This window comes from Colossoma macropomum, unplaced genomic scaffold (assembly GCF_904425465.1).
Source record: "Colossoma macropomum unplaced genomic scaffold, Colossoma_macropomum, whole genome shotgun sequence".
NCBI classification, from domain to species: Eukaryota; Metazoa; Chordata; class Actinopteri; order Characiformes; family Serrasalmidae; genus Colossoma; species Colossoma macropomum.
Genome location: NW_023494788.1, coordinates 1,012,095 through 1,029,472, shown reverse-complemented (window position 1 = coordinate 1,029,472; position 17,378 = coordinate 1,012,095). Strand labels below are relative to the sequence as shown.

Here is a 17,378-nt window from a genome sequence, read left to right as displayed (position 1 = left end):
TTAAACTAAGATAATATGATGATTATTGTAATTTTTTTAACAGAGAAAATTCTCACATTCGTGGGTTTCTTTGGTCTCTTGTTCAGCCATCTCACCAGTTTTCCTTTTTTTCTCATATCACTCTGTTTGGCGTCTCTGAAAAACCTTCATTTGGAGGGTCAGGTGGCCGTAACACTTCACCCTGCTCCTCTATCTCAACAAGAATCAGGACACCGTACCTCTAGACGTGAACACACAAAACAAAACACTTGGGGCTAATGAGAGGGCGGGGCTTCAGACAACAGACAGGTGGGACAGATGATTGGGGGGTAGGACATTGTAATACACTTGAATGGAGCCTGAATTTTAGATATCAGACTGTGGTCAGTTTTTCTGGACAAGCTCAGTGATCCTCTCTAATGATTTTTCACAGAAGCTCAGGAACAGCTGTGTACTTTGATATTTTCCACACATTTGGACCAAATTTGGGAAGCATTATTAAATCCAGCGCTTTTTGGATTGTAAACAATTAGAGCAGATGTTGAGACGTGCTGCAGTCTGGAAACCGTCCGGAAGCTTCGGCTCAAATCGGACTCTTTATGAGGTTTTGTGGAGCTCATCAGCCTCCTCAGCTGAGCAGTGTGAAGATTAACTGATCAGATTTCATCTCTGTTATTTCATACTGTTACCAGGTAAATATGATATTTTGACATGATTTATAATTAAGCTCTACGTTGGGCGCTGCTCTCTTCTTTTGAGGGTTTGATTCTCACTCTCAGCTCTGTGTTTGTTTATCTTCAGCGTCATGATCATGAACAGCAGGTTTAGTCTAAATATTAATGATTTTCTTATGTTAACCTGCTATTAAAGCTCATATCGAAACTTCAAGGTGCTTCAAACACCTGTCACTGTTATTGGTCCAAATATGTATTAACGTGATGCTGTTTTCCTCTAAATAAACCCAGTTAAGACTTAAGACTTTAATAAAGAGAACATCGTTTGTATTCTCATTGTGAAAAGCTTTTGATGGTCAGTGTACCTGTGGAGAGAACCTGTAAATAATCTGGAGTGATAACAGAACATAGGGATCTGAGTGTTTATATCAGATGTTCTTGTTCTTGAGTATAAATACAGCAAGTTGACAGCAAAATATCATACGTACTATTATAAATATATTGTTTATATTTCTGCACTTTAAAAAAATATATGGACATATATTTTTATATATTATAAATACATTTCAAACACTCTGCAGTCGATGCTGAAATACATTCCAAACACTAAATGTATTTCAGAATATTTTGCCATATTAACCAAATTTAAAATGCATTTATTTTAAAATGTATGGGGAAATATTACACATTAGAAATGTACCAAACAAAAATAACTGTATGTAAATATGTTTATCAAATCCATTAGAAAATGTATGAAAATATCCAGAATCCTGTCTGATGCTCTTCACTGTCTGATGCTCTTCACTGTCTGATACCTTTAGAAATGAATTTGTGTTCCAGTATCTTCATTTTAAATCTGATCTAATGATCCTTTATCAGGACAGAAGCGAGTGTTGTGGGTATTGATACTCTGTGAAAATGCAGTTATTATCTGATATCTTGTTTATGTGAAATACATTGTGTGTGAGAGTCTGACTGCAGACGTACATGGTTAATGTAAAGTACAGTGCAGATCACAGAAGAACGTTTAGGTACATCTGAAACCTTCATTACACAAAACTGAACACAGATAATAACTAATACTGATACATGCATTTAAGTATATATTTAACAATTACATTTTTATCCATTTTCACACATTGCAAAAATATATTTAATAAATACATTTGGAATATATTTTTTCCATATGGTTTATGGCACAGTCACTCAAATCTGCACAGATCATAAAGCACTGAAACAGTTTTACACACAATCTAGCAAAAACTACATCAGAGTTACAGGGAGTCAGAAACACTTCGCTCCCTTAAAAACAGTCGTATGTGAAGTTTTGGGGTTACAGTTACTGACAATTATTTAAGTGATAGAACACAGAGGGAGTGTTTTCATGAAATAACATCACGGCTGTGATTTGGTCACCGTAGATCATCACAGCTGTGATGTTATTGGCGATAACACACTCCTCGAGTGTTCTATTGCTTTAATACAACAGTTGTTGCTTAGCAACAGCGTCTCAGCGGAGTGATACAGTGTTTGTGAAAAACCCGTGATGTTATGGTGAAATAACAGCACAGTTAGAACGCTGCTCAACCAATCAGCTTGCGTGGCCGGAACTAACTGTTGTATAACATCTAACGACTTGTGCTCAGTTTGTTTGTTTGTGTTCTGCGCTGTACTTCACACACTGCTGTTAGTATGAGTGTCTTGATTAGCAGATTACATTGTTTTTATTGCTGAGTGGTCAGTTTTATGGTCAGATTTGTTTTTCTGGAGTATTGTGTGCAGCAGTGCTGGGGTCTGCATACGTATGACTATCCGGTAAAGTAACTCACTGTGAAACGTCTGCTGAGCAGGTTTATTCTGTGTTTAGTGAAATCCCACCAGCTAATTCCCCCAAACACACCATATGAATCAGTGCGGTTTTATTTTATTACCAGATTCTACTTTGATTTTTTAAGCTAAATTTTGACAGAAAGAAAATGTAGGTAAAAATTACATTAACATAAAAAATAAATACAAAATGTTTCTTAATGAAATGCTGAAATAACTTTCAGTAACTGAAAATGTGAAAATGTGAATTTATCTGTAACTCAGTCTTTTCCTCGGGGGCGCTGTCAGCTCTCAAGTGATCAAACTATGTGCATCACTGAGAGAGGAAACTGGTATGAACTCACACCAGCAGGATCTGTTGACCGTCAGTTTCATTTGAAGTGAAGGGCCTGAACAAAAATACGCGACTAAATTAGCATCAGCTGCTCCTGCAGGACGACAACATCTGTTTACTGAAAAGACAAACTAAATTCAGCTGTTCTGAAAAAAGCCAACAAACAGCAGCAACTTCAGGCAGAAATGTGAGTCTGAGACACTTGTAAGCAAGTCTGAGAGGAGCAGTGAGAGGAGCAGTGAGAGGAGCAGTGAGAGGAGCAGTGAGAAGATGCAGTGAGAGGAGCAGTGAGAAGAGCAGTGAGAAGAGCAGTGAGAGGAGCAGTGAGAGGAGCAGTGAGAGGAGCAGTAAGAAGAGCAGTGAGAGGAGCAGTGAGAAGAGCAGTGAGAGGAGCAGTGAGAGGAGCAGTGAGAGGAGCAGTGAGAAGAGCAGTGAGAAGAGCAGTGAGAGGAGCAGTAAGAAAAGCAGTGAGAGGAGCAGTGAGAGGAGCTGTGAGAGGAGCAGAGAGAGGAGCAGTGAGAGGAGCAGTGAGAGACTTCAGTGACTCCATGTCTATTTGTTATAATTCCACCGTCCGAGACTGAAGACGCTGACGATCGTTGCTCGGCTCTGTGTTCGTTACTAAGATCACTGATGATCTCTGCGCTGTAACGACGCTCCTGCTGAGAGCTGCAGCTGCAGTTTTCAATATAGTGTTTTATAAACGAGTTTCTCCAAACAGGCAAGGAACTTGTGATGCTCCATTAAAATCAGACTCCACTGAAGTCAGACTTCATTAAAATAAGACTCCACTAAAGTCAGACTTCATTAAAATAAGACTCCACTGAAGTCAAACTCCACCAAAGTCAGACTTCATTAAAATCAGAATCAACTAAAATCAGACCTCACCAAAGTTAGACTCCACTAAAGTCAGACTCGACTAAAATCAGACGCCACTAAAGTCAGACTTCATTAAAATCAGACTCCGTCAGTAGTGGTTCTGTTGTTAATGGTGGATTAAAGTGGTTCTTTGTTTAAGGGAGAATGCTGGACTCAGGCTCTCAGTGTGAGATGTGGTCAGGTGCTGGGCAGGAGGCTCCGTCCACTCCGGCAGAGAACCCCAGTAAATAAACCACATTATCCATCATTACATCCTGCTACACTGTATCTCTGCACACGACACCATCTCTGAGTTACAGTCATCGGATGTTTTGCATGTTTGTATCTCTCCCCAAATGTGGGAATCTGGTGATCATGTTGAAACGTTCCGTTTGGTGAATGTTCCGTGTGATGTTTGGAATTTTCAGAGCTCTAAAATAATAAGCGAGTCTCTGCTGTGATCCTCTGATCCTCTACAGCTGAACTGAGGGGTGAAAATGCTGTTTTCCCTCATCAGGTTCAGGACGACCTGCGCTGGTTTGGGGGGGTGGGGTGGTTGTGGGGGCGTCTCCACACTCTGGGACATTTATCCCTGAATTCCAGCGTCTCCAGCTCTGTGGATCTGTTGAATATTCACCCACACAGAGGGATTTATTCGCCCTGCAGCTTTCAAACACTTTGCCTTTCCAAAGCTTCTGACATTTCTTCATGTCAAACATCTCAAAATAAGCTGCAAATCCCAAAACACGTCCAGTTCAGCAGCAGCGCTGACGGGAATGCACAGGTTCAACTAACCTTAGACGATCAGTTAGATCTCCTGAGTGGTTCCTCTTCATTTTTCTATATGTTAGAATAACTGTGAAGACATGAAAACTACCAGATTTATCAGAAACATTTAAAAGATTTTTTGTGTTTTTTGTGTCAGAAGTAAAATCTCATGCTGACATAAACTGTACTATTTCGATTTGTCTTGAAATACATTGAGTTCGGTCCCTTTGTCACACCCAGATAATCTTATCTTATTAGACTGGAACAAACTGAGAGTGAAATTACTAAACAATCCAACAGCTCAAGAAGGTGTAGCTCACAGTAGGGGGCGCTAGTGCACTCAATAACATTGTCACATGGAAAACAAGCCTGTTAGCACACAAATGTAGTGAAAGTTAGCGCAGCTGAAACGTTTCCTAAAGAACTCTAAGCCTGTAAGTGAGAGTCGCGTGTGCTGAGAACCCAAAACAGACAGTTAAATAAACATGAACTCTCACAGAAACACAGGTCTGTCCGTTAGCGATAGCGCTGCGCTAGCTGGCTGGTTTTGTTGCTGATTGCTCTCTGAACGTTACAGTTTTTCTTGATTACTAAAGCATATTTAGTGAAACTGGAGTTGACTTTATCCTCATTGTCACTTAGTAAAGCAGAGTGTCTGTAAACCTGTTACTGTTCTCACTGTTTTGACTTTAAACAGTTACAGAAACACACAGACGTTCACTGGACAACTGTAAACAAAATGAAATCATGCAGTGACAGAAACACATATTTTTCTCTGATTTTCACACCTGTGTGAACAATAAAGTGCAGACTTATTACGGGATGTGTTGGAGATGTGTTGTTTTATAATGTGTCATGTTCAGATGCGTCGATATTCAGTAATAAGCGATACTGCGATATCAAACGTGATATTGTTATTATAGAGACTTTAAAACAGCGTCACTGCAGATTCGTCAGATCCTCAGAGCAGTTTTGCTCACACTGATGAGTGAACGGCTGTTTTAGTGTGTTACTGATCAAAACCTCTTCACAGCTCCCAGTAAAGTAGCAGTGCTGTCCTTTCATGGTCAGTGTGCCAGCCAGAACACCAGAAACCACCGAAAAATGGCCAAATGTTTTGACCAGAAACACAAAGTTTAAACAGGCCTCAAGCAGAGTGTCCGAATCTAACCCTGCCTGCTTTATGACGCTCGGACAGCCTTCTACCGGTCAGTGGTGGGAGTTTCAAAACGAGAGCGGGCAGTTTAACACAGAACCAGAGGTGTTTCTGGTCTATTTATTGTTGGGACACACAGAATTAGGAGGGGCACAGCCTGACCCCTCTGCTCCCCAGTCTAGTAAAAAGCCTGTTAGACACTAAATAGACCGAGTGATTTAACGCTAAAGTGGGCGTGGCTCTGCCGTGGGTGAGAAATGAAGAACAAATGAACACAAAATGAAACTGTATTAATTACAGTGATTGTTCTGATGCTCGTTTCTCTTTTCCTCTCTGCTGTATTCTCTCTCTCTCTCTCTCTCTCTCTCTCTCTCTCTCTCCTTCTCCCTGTTCTGCTCCTCTTCTCTCTCGCTCTATGCTCTGTCTGCTCTCACTCCATTAAAAAGGTTTGTTTATTGTCTGTTTACATTTCATTTGAATATTATTGTCACACATGCATGTGAAATAACTACGTTTTACTTTCCATCATCAGTTCAGGTGAGATGATTAACACAGGCTACAGACTGAGCCGTTAGCTGATGTGTTGAATATTTCATGCTGCACATTTTGCAGACTCGTTGTCAATGTTCCTTTTACTAGCTAGCATAACTACAGCTTTTGCTAATGTAATTAATGCCTTTGCTTTAGTGTCTAATATGTATTTTGGTAGTTATACAGTTGTAAGTGGCTACAGTCATACAGCTATGAGCTGTCACTACTTTGTCTGCTGCGCGTCTAACATTCTTTAAAATATTTGCAAAAATCCTGGCTGTGACTGAAAGCATTGGTGCTCAAGCTTTTGGAAAGATTCTGGGGCATTATGGGAAATGTAGTGCCTGTAGTTTCGTGTGTCCTGTAATCCAGAATAAAACAAAAAGGTTTATGACTTTCTTATTGGCTTTTACCACCATCATTTTACTGGGACACGCGCCTCAGTAACCTGGGTCTAATGACGCCTGTGAACAGAGCCAAACACAGAAAAGTCGTGAAAAAAAGTCTCCGTTAGATTCATGACGTGTTCCTAAACTGCAGACCTGTTCTCACCTTTGTGCTGTTGAGTGTGTGTACATTCTGTTCTTATCTAAGAACAAATCCAAAAAGAACATTGGTGAGTCAGAATCGTTGTCAGAACTGCGTAAGTGGGTTTAAGAAGGGATTTCTTCGTAAGGACGGTTGGAGAATAGCCTTTCTTTTTTATTTTTATATTAAAAAATAATCTTAATCAGGTCTCAGACTCGACCTGGACTCAACTATGACCACTGATATTAAAATGACCTCCAAACACTCCTGTATGTGTGTTTTACTCGTGATGATTTCTTATTCAGTGTAAACTGTGATGAAAGCTGTGCAGTATTGAGGTTTCCGTGCTGTGTTCCAGGGAAAGACTCCAGGCGTGGGCTTCGTGAAGATCCACGCTCCATGGAACGTTCTTTGCAGGGAGGCGGAGTTCATGAAGCTGAAGATGCCGACAAAAAAAGTAGGTTTTACTCTTTACGCTCAGGAGCTTCTGCGGTTCTTTATCTCCACGATGCGGCTCTGAGACGTTCTCCTCTGAACTGTGTTTAGGTGTACGAGGTCAAGCAGAGCAGCAGCGTAATGGAGAAGATCAACACGTTCATCAGCAAAGTGACAGATCCACTTCACCCCAACGTGGAGGAGAACAGAATCGAGAACGTGAAGCACCTCTCCCACCCGTTCTCCAGAGAAAAGCAGCACCTGTTAAGTGACACTTTTTAAACAGTTGGACCCGTCAGCTCCGCTCGCATTAATCACGTCCGTATCTCGGCCGTCTGATCCGCAGCGCGACGTTTACGGCTCCAGAGCTGCTTTTAGTGCCAGCCAGCCGTGCACTCCCAGAATAAGCAGAGTGCTATTAGAGAACAGCGCTGACACGTTTCAGCCTCAGCAGCGCTACACACCTTCACATCACTCGCATACAGACTGTAAAAAGTGATATATACACGTTTAACGTCCACACAGAGACAGCAGGGCACTTTTAGTTCAGTGTTTATTTTGGGAGAGACAGTAAAGTGCCCTTTAGTCAAATCAGACAAATAAACCTATAAATCAATGTGTTAATATGTAAAACAGATGTTTCCTTAATTGAATGAATGCTTTATTAATTGGATTTGGATCATCACTCCTGAGGAGCTGGTCTGAGTTCATCTTTGACCCTGTGTCCTTTTCTCCTCTCAGGTTCGATCTGTCCGACAGAGACTCCTTTTTTGACAGCAAAACAAGAGGCTCAATAGTAAGACATGCAGATTATAAATATTAATAATATTTATATTTATACAGTTGTGATTGAACTGTTCTGTGTGATGTAATAATTAATGTTTCTGTTTAATCTCCATTGTTGTAGGTGTTTGAAGTTTTGAAGAGAACTAAATGCACAAAGTCTAAGTTCAGTATGGGTGAGTCTACATGATCTCCTCACATCACTTTCTGGACTGTAGATTAAAAAACAGCAGATTGTAGGATAAAGGATCCTGTGTGTGTGTGTGTGTGTGTCTGTGTGTGTGTGTGTGTGTGTGTGTGAGTGTGTGTGTGTGTGTGTGTGTGTGTGTGTGTCTGTGTGTGTGTGTGTGTGTGCCTGTGTGTGTGTGTGTGTGTGTGCCTGTGTGTGTGTGTGTGTGTGTGCCTGTGTGTGTGCCTGTGTGTGTGTGTGTGTGTGTGTGTGTGTGTGTGTCTGTGTGTGTGTGTGTGTGTGTGCCTGTGTGTGTGTGTGTGTGTGTCTGTGTGTGTGTGTGTGTGTGTGCCTGTGTGTGTGTGTGTGTGTGTGCCTGTGTGTGTGCCTGTGTGTGTGTGTCTGTGTGTGTGTGTGTGTGTGTGTGAGTGTGTGTGTGTGTGTGCCTGTGTGTGTGTGTCTGTGTGTGTGTGTGTGTGTGTCTGTGTGTGTGTGTGTGTGTGTGCCTGTGTGTGTGTGTGTGTGTGTGCCTGTGTGTGTGCCTGTGTGTGTGTGTGTGTGTGTGTGTGTGTGGCGTGTGCGTGTGTGTGCGTGTGCGTGTGTGTGTGTGCGTGTGTGTGCGTGTGCGTGTGTGTGTGTGCGTGTGTGTGCGTGTGCGTGTGTGTACGTGTGTGTGTGTGTGTGTGTGTGTGCGTGTGTGTGCGTGTGCGTGTGTGTGTGTGCGTGTGTGTGTGTCTGTCTGTGTGTGTGCGTGTGTGTGTGTGTGTGTGTGTGTGCGTGTGCGTGAGAGAGAGAGAGAGAAAGAGAGAGAGAGACTCAGTATGTTAAACACAGTTAAACTAACATAAACTCAGCTTTTCTGCTAATACTGGGTTGAAAAGTCTGCTGCTCTCCAGGCAGCTCTGTAAAGCCTTCTAAGGTCAGGAGAGAATGTTCCAGAATCGCTCTGAGAGCAGAAACCACCGTCAGGCTTATTAGACTTATGCAAATATTAACACATTTATGTTAATATAGGATTTAAATTCATTATGTCAGATATAATTACATAGATAGATTAGTAGAATTATTGATAGATGGATCAGATTTCATATCAGTGTAAAAGTATAAAGGTGAATGAAAAGGTTAAGTGCAGCTCCAACAACAATGCAGTGCAATATAACGGTGTTTATCGATATTATAAATAAAAAGCAATATAATTCTAAAAATACAATAACAATATTAGCAAACATTAACAACACCTGAATGTGTAATGATAGAATCATATAAATATAAAACACTGTCGCCCACATATGAAACAGTAACGTAACCTGTCTGTAAGTGAAACAGTGATAATAATATACAGGATATAAACAGCACTGAGTGAACAGTGTCCATCTCACTGTGCCCTGCAGGAATAACCAGCCTGCTGGGCAGCGGCGCGTACCTGGCTGCGTACCCTCTACACGACGTGAGTGTTTCACCCTGAACTGAGCACTCATATCACACATATCACACTCTGTACCACACTCCATATCGCACTCCATATCACACTCCACAATGTGCTCCATATCACTTTGCGTACTGCACTCCATAAAGGTGATGTGTGAGACCCACTGAATGACCTCTCATCCTGGCAGGGTGATATAGACGGAGAGAATGTGGAGCCGAATGACAGGAAGGTGAGTGACTTTAGTTTGTTTTTGTGATGTCACAGTTAATGTGTGAATAATGCATCAACACAATAAATAATTAATAACACTACATTTTTTAAAATAGTTTGACCTTTTGAACCATTATTAGTTCCAGCCTGAAGCTTTCTGATGGCAGGTTCCGTTGATGGTTCTCTTGATAAAGTGGTAATTTTATCACTGAAGTACGTTGAGTCTGAAGTGTTAAATCTCTCTGGATGTCTGTGATGAAAAGTGGAACCTGTGTTCTCTCGATGTTCACAGATCACACAGTTTTCATGTTCAGGTTTTGTGTTCACAGGATTAAAATACTATCACTGAGTTACTGAAGGGAATAAATCCATTCTGATGAAGGTTGCTGTGCCACTCACAGCCATGACACTGTACAGTGCACTGCTTTATAAATAGAAAATGTAAATCTTTCTTAAGGCTCAAATTTGAGCAAAAAAGAAATTGAGACAAATGAATAATCATGATTATTTTAACTGTTTGACAGACCTATTTTTTATTAATGTGTTAATTCATTAACTAATTAATCCATCACTGTGTTCAGCAGAGGCGTTTAATCCTGAGTGAGGGGTCAGTCTGCACACAGACGTCATGTCCAGTAGAACACTGTGAGGCTGATGAGTTTAAAATGACCAGACAAGCTGTCACACTGCAGGGCAGGAGTGTGTGTGTGTGTGTGTGTGTGTGTGTGTGTGTGTTGCTCATCCCTTCTAGACAAACTCAAATTAACTGTCTATTTACAGTCTCTGCTGTTAGAGCTGCAATTTTCTCCACAGTCAGTAACAGAAGCGAACGCTGTGTGGAGAACTTACAGTGAGACTTCAGCCAAAAAGATCTATTTCATACAGTTTAGCTCTTACAGCCAGTGTGTATTAGAGATTACTTTACAGCCAGTGTGTGTGTGTGTGTGTGTGTGTGTGTGTGTGTGTGTGTGAATAATGGGTCACTTCACATCCAGTGTGTATTAGAGATTACTTCACAGTCATTGTCTGTTAGAGATTACTGTACAGCCAGTGTCTCCAATTATTTTACAACTTTACACAGTTTTAGTCTCAGGGCTGGTGTCGGCTTCTGGCATTTCCAGCTTGTGGAGAAGCTGGTGAATGCATGTGCTAATTGGTGGGTATAAGCTTCCATTACTTGTTAGCTACATTAGCCTCATAGCTCCAGTGTTTGAACTAAAGAAGTAAAATCAGCCACCAAACAGGCCTTGGTTGGCTGTGTGTGTGTGTGTGTGTATAATTAGCACTGCAGTGTAATGGGGGGTTTTGAAGCAGCTCTCTATCTCCGGCCCCCTGGGGTCTGATCACATCAACTACACTCGTGCTGACGGGAGCGCCCCCCTTCCAGATTCACACAAATTTTGATCCTGTGGTGGTGTGATAGTGCAGGTATGATTGTGTGAGTGAGTGTTTAACAGTGTGGGGGTGCTTGTGTGTTTGTTGTAGTGTGTTAGGGTCTGATATGAAGCCTCTGTCATTGATGCTGATTTTAAGGGGTAAAAGTTCTGAGAGGTGATGCTGTTTTATTCAGGGTAATATAAACTCCACACTGATTGACACTGCAGTGACGCTCTATGTCCAGTGAAGGTTTAAGATGTGCCTCATGTTACCGAGCTGGACACTCGTGGAGAACCAGTCATGGTGTCATGACATTATGATGTCATGGTGTCATGTCTTGTCATGGTTTTGTGGTGTGTTTCTGTTGTGTTGTCACATCATGATGTTGTGGTGTTGCGGTGTTGTGATTTTGTGGTGTGATGTCAGGGTGTTGTGTTGTCACGGTACACAGGTGCTGTGTTGTAAGTGTTGCAGTGTTGTGATGTGATGGTGTGGTGCTGTGGTTGTTGCAGAATTAGAATCATACATGTGTGTGTGTCTGGATTAAGGAGCTGACTGTGTCAGAGCAGAGATAGACTGTGTGTTTTGTGTCTCTCTGATTGAACTTTAAAAACAGCCTACAGCAGATAAGCTCCACCCATTCAGCCTACAGCAGTTTAGCCCCACCCATTCAGCCTACAGCAGTTTAGCCCCACCCATTCAGCTACAGCAGTTTAGCCCCACCATTCAGCTACAGCAGTTTAGCCCCACCATTCAGCTACAGCAGTTTAGCTCCACCATTCAGTCTACAGCAGTTTAGCCCCACCATTCAGTCTACAGCAGTTTAGCCCCACCCATTCAGCCTACAGCAGTTTAGCTCCCACCCATTCAGCCTACAGCAGTTTAGCCCCACCCATTCAGCCTACAGCAGTTTAGCCCCACCCATTCAGCCTACAGCAGTTTAGCCCCACCATTCAGCCTACAGCAGTTTAGCCCCACCCATTCAGTCTACAGCAGTTTAGCCCCACCCATTCAGCCTACAGCAGTTTAGCTCCACCATTCAGCCTACAGCAGTTTAGCTCCACCCATTCAGCTACAGCAGTTTAGCCCCACCATTCAGCCTACAGCAGTTTAGCCCCACCCATTCAGTCTACAGCAGTTTAGCTCCACCCATTCAGCCTACAGCAGTTTAGCTCCACCCATTCAGCCTACAGCAGTTTAGCTCCACCCATTCAGCTACAGCAGTTTAGCCCCACCATTCAGCCTACAGCAGTTTAGCTCCACCATTCAGCTACAGCAGTTTAGCCCCACCATTCAGTCTACAGCAGTTTAACTCCACCATTCAGCTACAGCAGTTTAGCCCCGCCCATTCAGCCTACAGCAGTTTAGCCCCACCCATTCAGTCTACAGCAGTTTAGCTCCACCCATTCAGCCTACAGCAGTTTAGCCCCACCCATTCAGTCTACAGCAGTTTAGCTCCACCCATTCAGCCTACAGCAGTTTAGCTCCACCCATTCAGCCTACAGCAGTTTAGCCCCACCCATTCAGCCTACAGCAGTTTAGCCCCACCCATTCAGCTACAGCAGTTTAGCTCCACCATTCAGTCTACAGCAGTTTAGCCCCACCATTCAGCTACAGCAGTTTAGCCCCACCCATTCAGCCTACAGCAGTTTAGCCCCACCCATTCAGCCTACAGCAGTTTAGCCCCACCCATTCAGTCTACAGCAGTTTAGCTCCACCCATTCAGCCTACAGCAGTTTAGCCCCACCCATTCAGCCTACAGCAGTTTAGCCCCACCCATTCAGCCTACAGCAGTTTAGCCCCACCCATTCAGCTACAGCAGTTTAGCTCCACCATTCAGTCTACAGCAGTTTAGCCCCACCCATTCAGCCTACAGCAGTTTAGCCCCACCCATTCAGCTACAGCAGTTTAGCTCCACCATTCAGCTACAGCAGTTTAGCTCCACCATTCAGCTACAGCAGTTTAGCCCCACCCATTCAGTCTACAGCAGTTTAGCTCCACCCATTCAGCCTACAGCAGTTTAGCCCCACCCATTCAGCCTACAGCAGTTTAGCCCCACCCATTCAGCTACAGCAGTTTAGCTCCACCATTCAGCTACAGCAGTTTAGCTCCACCCATTCAGCTACAGCAGTTTAGCTCCACCCATTCAGCTACAGCAGTTTATTTTGGTCAGAATATTGCTTTAATTCTGTGCGAGAGTCTCAATCTGTTACACACACCCTGCTGTGTGTGTATGTGTATGTGTGTCTGTGTGTGTGTGTGTGTGTGTGACTGAGTGGGTGGACAGTAGTGTGTGTGTGCAGATCTGCACTGAAAACACAGCTGCTGCCACACCCACCCACACACACACACACACACACACTTCATCCTGATGTCTGTCATCAGCAGTAACCCCACACTGTGTTCCACTGCCTGTTTCTGTGTTGTGCTACATGTTCTGTGTTCTGTTTGATGTGTGTTCTGCTGCGTGTTCTGCTGTGTTCTGTTTGCTGTGTTCTGCTGTGTGTTCTGTGTTCTGTTCTGTGTATAATCAGCCGAGTGCTGAAGGTTCTAATGAAATGAACAGGAAGGAAGCCAGGAAGATCCAGAATGTCTATTAAAGTATCGATTCCAATTTTACTCTGCTGTCTTGTGGTCACTGTGGAGTCAGTATGAGCTCAGTGTGGGCTGAGTATGGGGTCATTGTGGGCTCAGTGTGCGGTCAATGTGGGATTACTGTGGGCTCAATGTGGGGTCACTATGGCGTCACTGTGGGCTCAGTGTGGGGTCATTGTGGGATCACTGTAGGCTTAGTGTGGGCTCAGTGTGGGGTCACTGTGGGCTTAGAGCGGGGTCAGTGTGGGATTACTGTGGGCTCAGTGTGGGGTCAGTGTGGTCTGTGTGGGCTCAGTGTGGGATAACTTTAGGCTTAGTGTGGGCTCAGTGTGGAGTCACTGTGGGCTTAGTGTGAGATCAGTGTGAGTTCAGTAAAGGGGTCAGTGTGGGATCACTGTGGTCTGTGTGGGTTCAGAGTGGGGTCATTACAGGGTCACTGTGGGGTCACTGTAGGCTTAATGTGGGGTCAGTGTTGGCTTTGTGTTGGCTCAGTGGGATCACTGTGGGGTCAGTATGATGTAAACCGCAGAGTTTTACCTGCACTGGCTGACCGCTACGGTGTCCATGTACCAGCTCAATTGTGTTTTGTTGTAGACGCAATATTTGAAATTTGTGACTCTGACAAGTAAACACTTTCAAATTGATAATTTTAGAAATTCTAAAATTAAAAACTGTAAAAGATATTTTTTTCTAAAAAGGTTAAATATGCATTTGTGTATCTGCAAGAATCTGTTCAACATGGTGATATTTGTATTGTAACTTTAATAACGTTGTGAATTTGTTTTTAAACAGGATTGTTAATTTTACCACCCAGATGTCGGCGGAACAGCCACACAAATTAATTTAAAACTTTTTTACCAACGAGGACATGTATTGATAGTCTGTGTAATTGGACGCCTGTGTACAGTTTCATATTGTTCTCAAGTAAATAAACATAACTGTTGTTTTTTCTGGAGTCGCACCTCCTGGACCTGCCTGACCTCGACTCACAAATAACCATTTTTACAGTATTTCTGAAAGAGCTTCTGACCTTGTATTGCATCATAAAGGTCACTTGGGTTCTTCGTCGTGGTGCAGTGCTCTGCCCCGCTCTGTCTTAAAGTTTGATGAGTTGAATACTTTTAAAGCTGCCCTGTTTTTATTACTTGTTACGATCTTAAAGATTTTAAACATTAAATCACACCAAACTAAGAGTTTATATATAACAAAATATTTCTATTACTGAATTACTTTTTTTTCATAGTTTTGCGTATTTAGTTGGACGATTGCACTGTTACATTTTTAGACTTTGTCTAAAATGAATTTTATTTTGATGCATTACAAAATGTTTTTACATAAAGGAGATGTGATGTATGCTGTATATTTACTGAATTATTTTTAAGACAATAATGGACTTGGACCCAAAAAAATCATTTCACATTATTGAGCCTTAAGGGAGTGAAATGGCAGTGAAGTATCTGACTCTGTTTCAGCTGCTGTATGAGGAGTGGGCCAGTTACAGTGTCTTTTATAAATACCAGCCCGTCGGCTTGATCAGGTAAGGACGCCACTCACAGCACCGCAGCTCAGCCACCTTCACCGCTCACATATACACACAATACAGGACCGATACGCGGAACCCAGCAGTGAATCAATGAATATTTTGCTTCAAAAATGTTTTGAAACTAAATATTTTTTGTTAGTTTTGTTTTTGTTAGATAAATATGGATGCAATAATCAAGTGTTTTCATTTTTGAGTATCCTACTGAAGATTATGTCTGGATATTAAAATATTCCCATGAACAGTTATTATCATAACAAGTTCCTGTCCAATCTGGCAACCCTGAGCAGGTTTCTGAGACAGTCTGAGTGATGAGCGCTGCAGGAGAGCCGAGGAAACAGCGGCTGCAGCCTTCGGTGTGACTTGTATTCCTTCTGTATGAAGCTGTATTAGTTTTAACACCATAATGATAAGCTTCTGTCTGCTGTGGACGGACGGCTCGCTGACCAGAGATAAACGCAGTAGAGAGCAGACAGCCAGCAATCTAGATCAGCAGGAAAAGCATTTATGTTGAACCGGTGATTAAAACATCATCACCTCAAAGCAGAACTCTAATACATGAGCAGAGATGTGACCTCTGACCTCTGACCTTTGATCTCCACTGCTTTAAAAGGAAACAACCATCAGACTGACGTGAAAAAAGTCCATAGCTCTCTGCTTTTGTGAGACGTGAAGCAGATCATCTCTCTCTCTGTAGATGAGCTGCTTCTGCTTCATAAAGAAAACTGTTTCCTGTCTGTAAAAACTGTCGCACAGAAGTGCAAGATTTAATAAAAACAGGTTTTCTAATCGATTATCTGTTATTGAATATTTTAATGATCTAAGTGGAGTTTTATCTAATATTCGCTGCGGCTCTAACATTAACTCAGTTTATTAACAGCCTGCAGAACTCTGTGTTTGTCTCCATCTAGTCCTAAGAGTAGTTTGTTCCAGAATGTTCCACTGGTGTTCTGGAGCTGCACCCTCACTGTAGTCTATTCACTCACTGCACGCACTGTCACTGCACGCACTGTCACTGCACACACTGTCACTGCACACACCATCACTGCACACACTGTTGCTGCACACACTATCACTACACGCACTGTAACTGCACACAGTATCACTGCACACACTGTTAAAGCACACGGTCACTGCACTCACTATCACTGCACACAACATCACTGCACATACTGTTACTACACACACTGTTACTACACACAGTATCCCTGCACACAGTTATAGCACATTGTCACTGCACACACTGTCACTGCATGCACCATCACCACACGCACTGTTAGTGCACACACTGTCACTGCGCACACTATCACTGCACACAGTATCCCTGCACAGACTGTCACTGCACGCACCATCACTGCACAAACTGTCACTGCACACACTACACACACTGTTATTGCACACAGTATCCCTGCGCACACTATCACTGCACAGACTATTACTGCACACACTATCACTGCACACACTCACTAACAAATCCGTCTGTTCTGGCTTTTTTAACGGCTAACTGTCTGTTAGTTTCTATATCAGTGCGGTTCTCCTGTGTGTTAGTGGTGTCTCACACTCTTGGCCAGTGGTGTGCGGGTGTTGGAGGTGTTGCTGACCTCTTCTCGCTTTTCTACAGGAAGTATTTTGGAGAGAAGATCGGACTGTACTTTGCATGGCTGGGTGTTTATACTCAGATGCTGATTCCAGCCTCTTTAGTGGGAGTGATCGTGTTCCTGTACGGCTGCGTTACCGTGGACGACGACATCCCCAGGTCAGCCTCACTGCCCATTGGGCCAGAGGACAGAGTTTACTCTGTATAATAAACCACATTGTGAAATTAGATTACATTAGATTATAAATAAACAATGATACTGGAGTAACGCTGGTCGTTATTGTCTTCAGTAATGAGGGATAAATTAACGTTGTTTATGTAAAGGTAATAAATCAATGAGGTAATAAACTCCACAGGAGTCACTGTTACAGTGACTGATGATAAAATCATGCTGTAACTCTATATGAATTATTTCTGACTTGTAGTTCATTATAATGTTAACTGTGTGGAAAGATTAAAAACTTTCAGACCAGATCACAGTAGAGTGTAAAAAATACAACACCATTTCCAAATAAATAGGTACGCAGTGCAGAACGTAAATAAAAATATAATGCAATGATATGCAAATCATGTAAACCATATTTTTAA

At 42.5% G+C, this 17,378-nt stretch overlaps 1 protein-coding gene across 5 annotated transcripts in view; it reads left to right on the top strand.

Annotated features, from left to right (window-relative positions):
* The window catches only part of LOC118806544 (anoctamin-1), a 90,382-nt gene that overhangs the window by 30,450 nt on the left and 42,554 nt on the right, over nucleotides 1–17,378 (top strand). For all 5 annotated transcript variants that reach the window (XM_036567977.1, XM_036567974.1, XM_036567975.1 and 2 more), the window contains 8 exons: nucleotides 7,014–7,112; nucleotides 7,202–7,353; nucleotides 7,832–7,886; nucleotides 7,998–8,049; nucleotides 9,434–9,489; nucleotides 9,659–9,700; nucleotides 15,126–15,190; nucleotides 16,815–16,949. In XM_036567977.1, coding sequence (XP_036423870.1) covers nucleotides 7,014–7,112; nucleotides 7,202–7,353; nucleotides 7,832–7,886; nucleotides 7,998–8,049; nucleotides 9,434–9,489; nucleotides 9,659–9,700; nucleotides 15,126–15,190; nucleotides 16,815–16,949 — 656 coding nt within the window. The remainder of the gene's footprint in view (nucleotides 1–7,013; nucleotides 7,113–7,201; nucleotides 7,354–7,831; nucleotides 7,887–7,997; nucleotides 8,050–9,433; nucleotides 9,490–9,658; nucleotides 9,701–15,125; nucleotides 15,191–16,814; nucleotides 16,950–17,378) is intronic.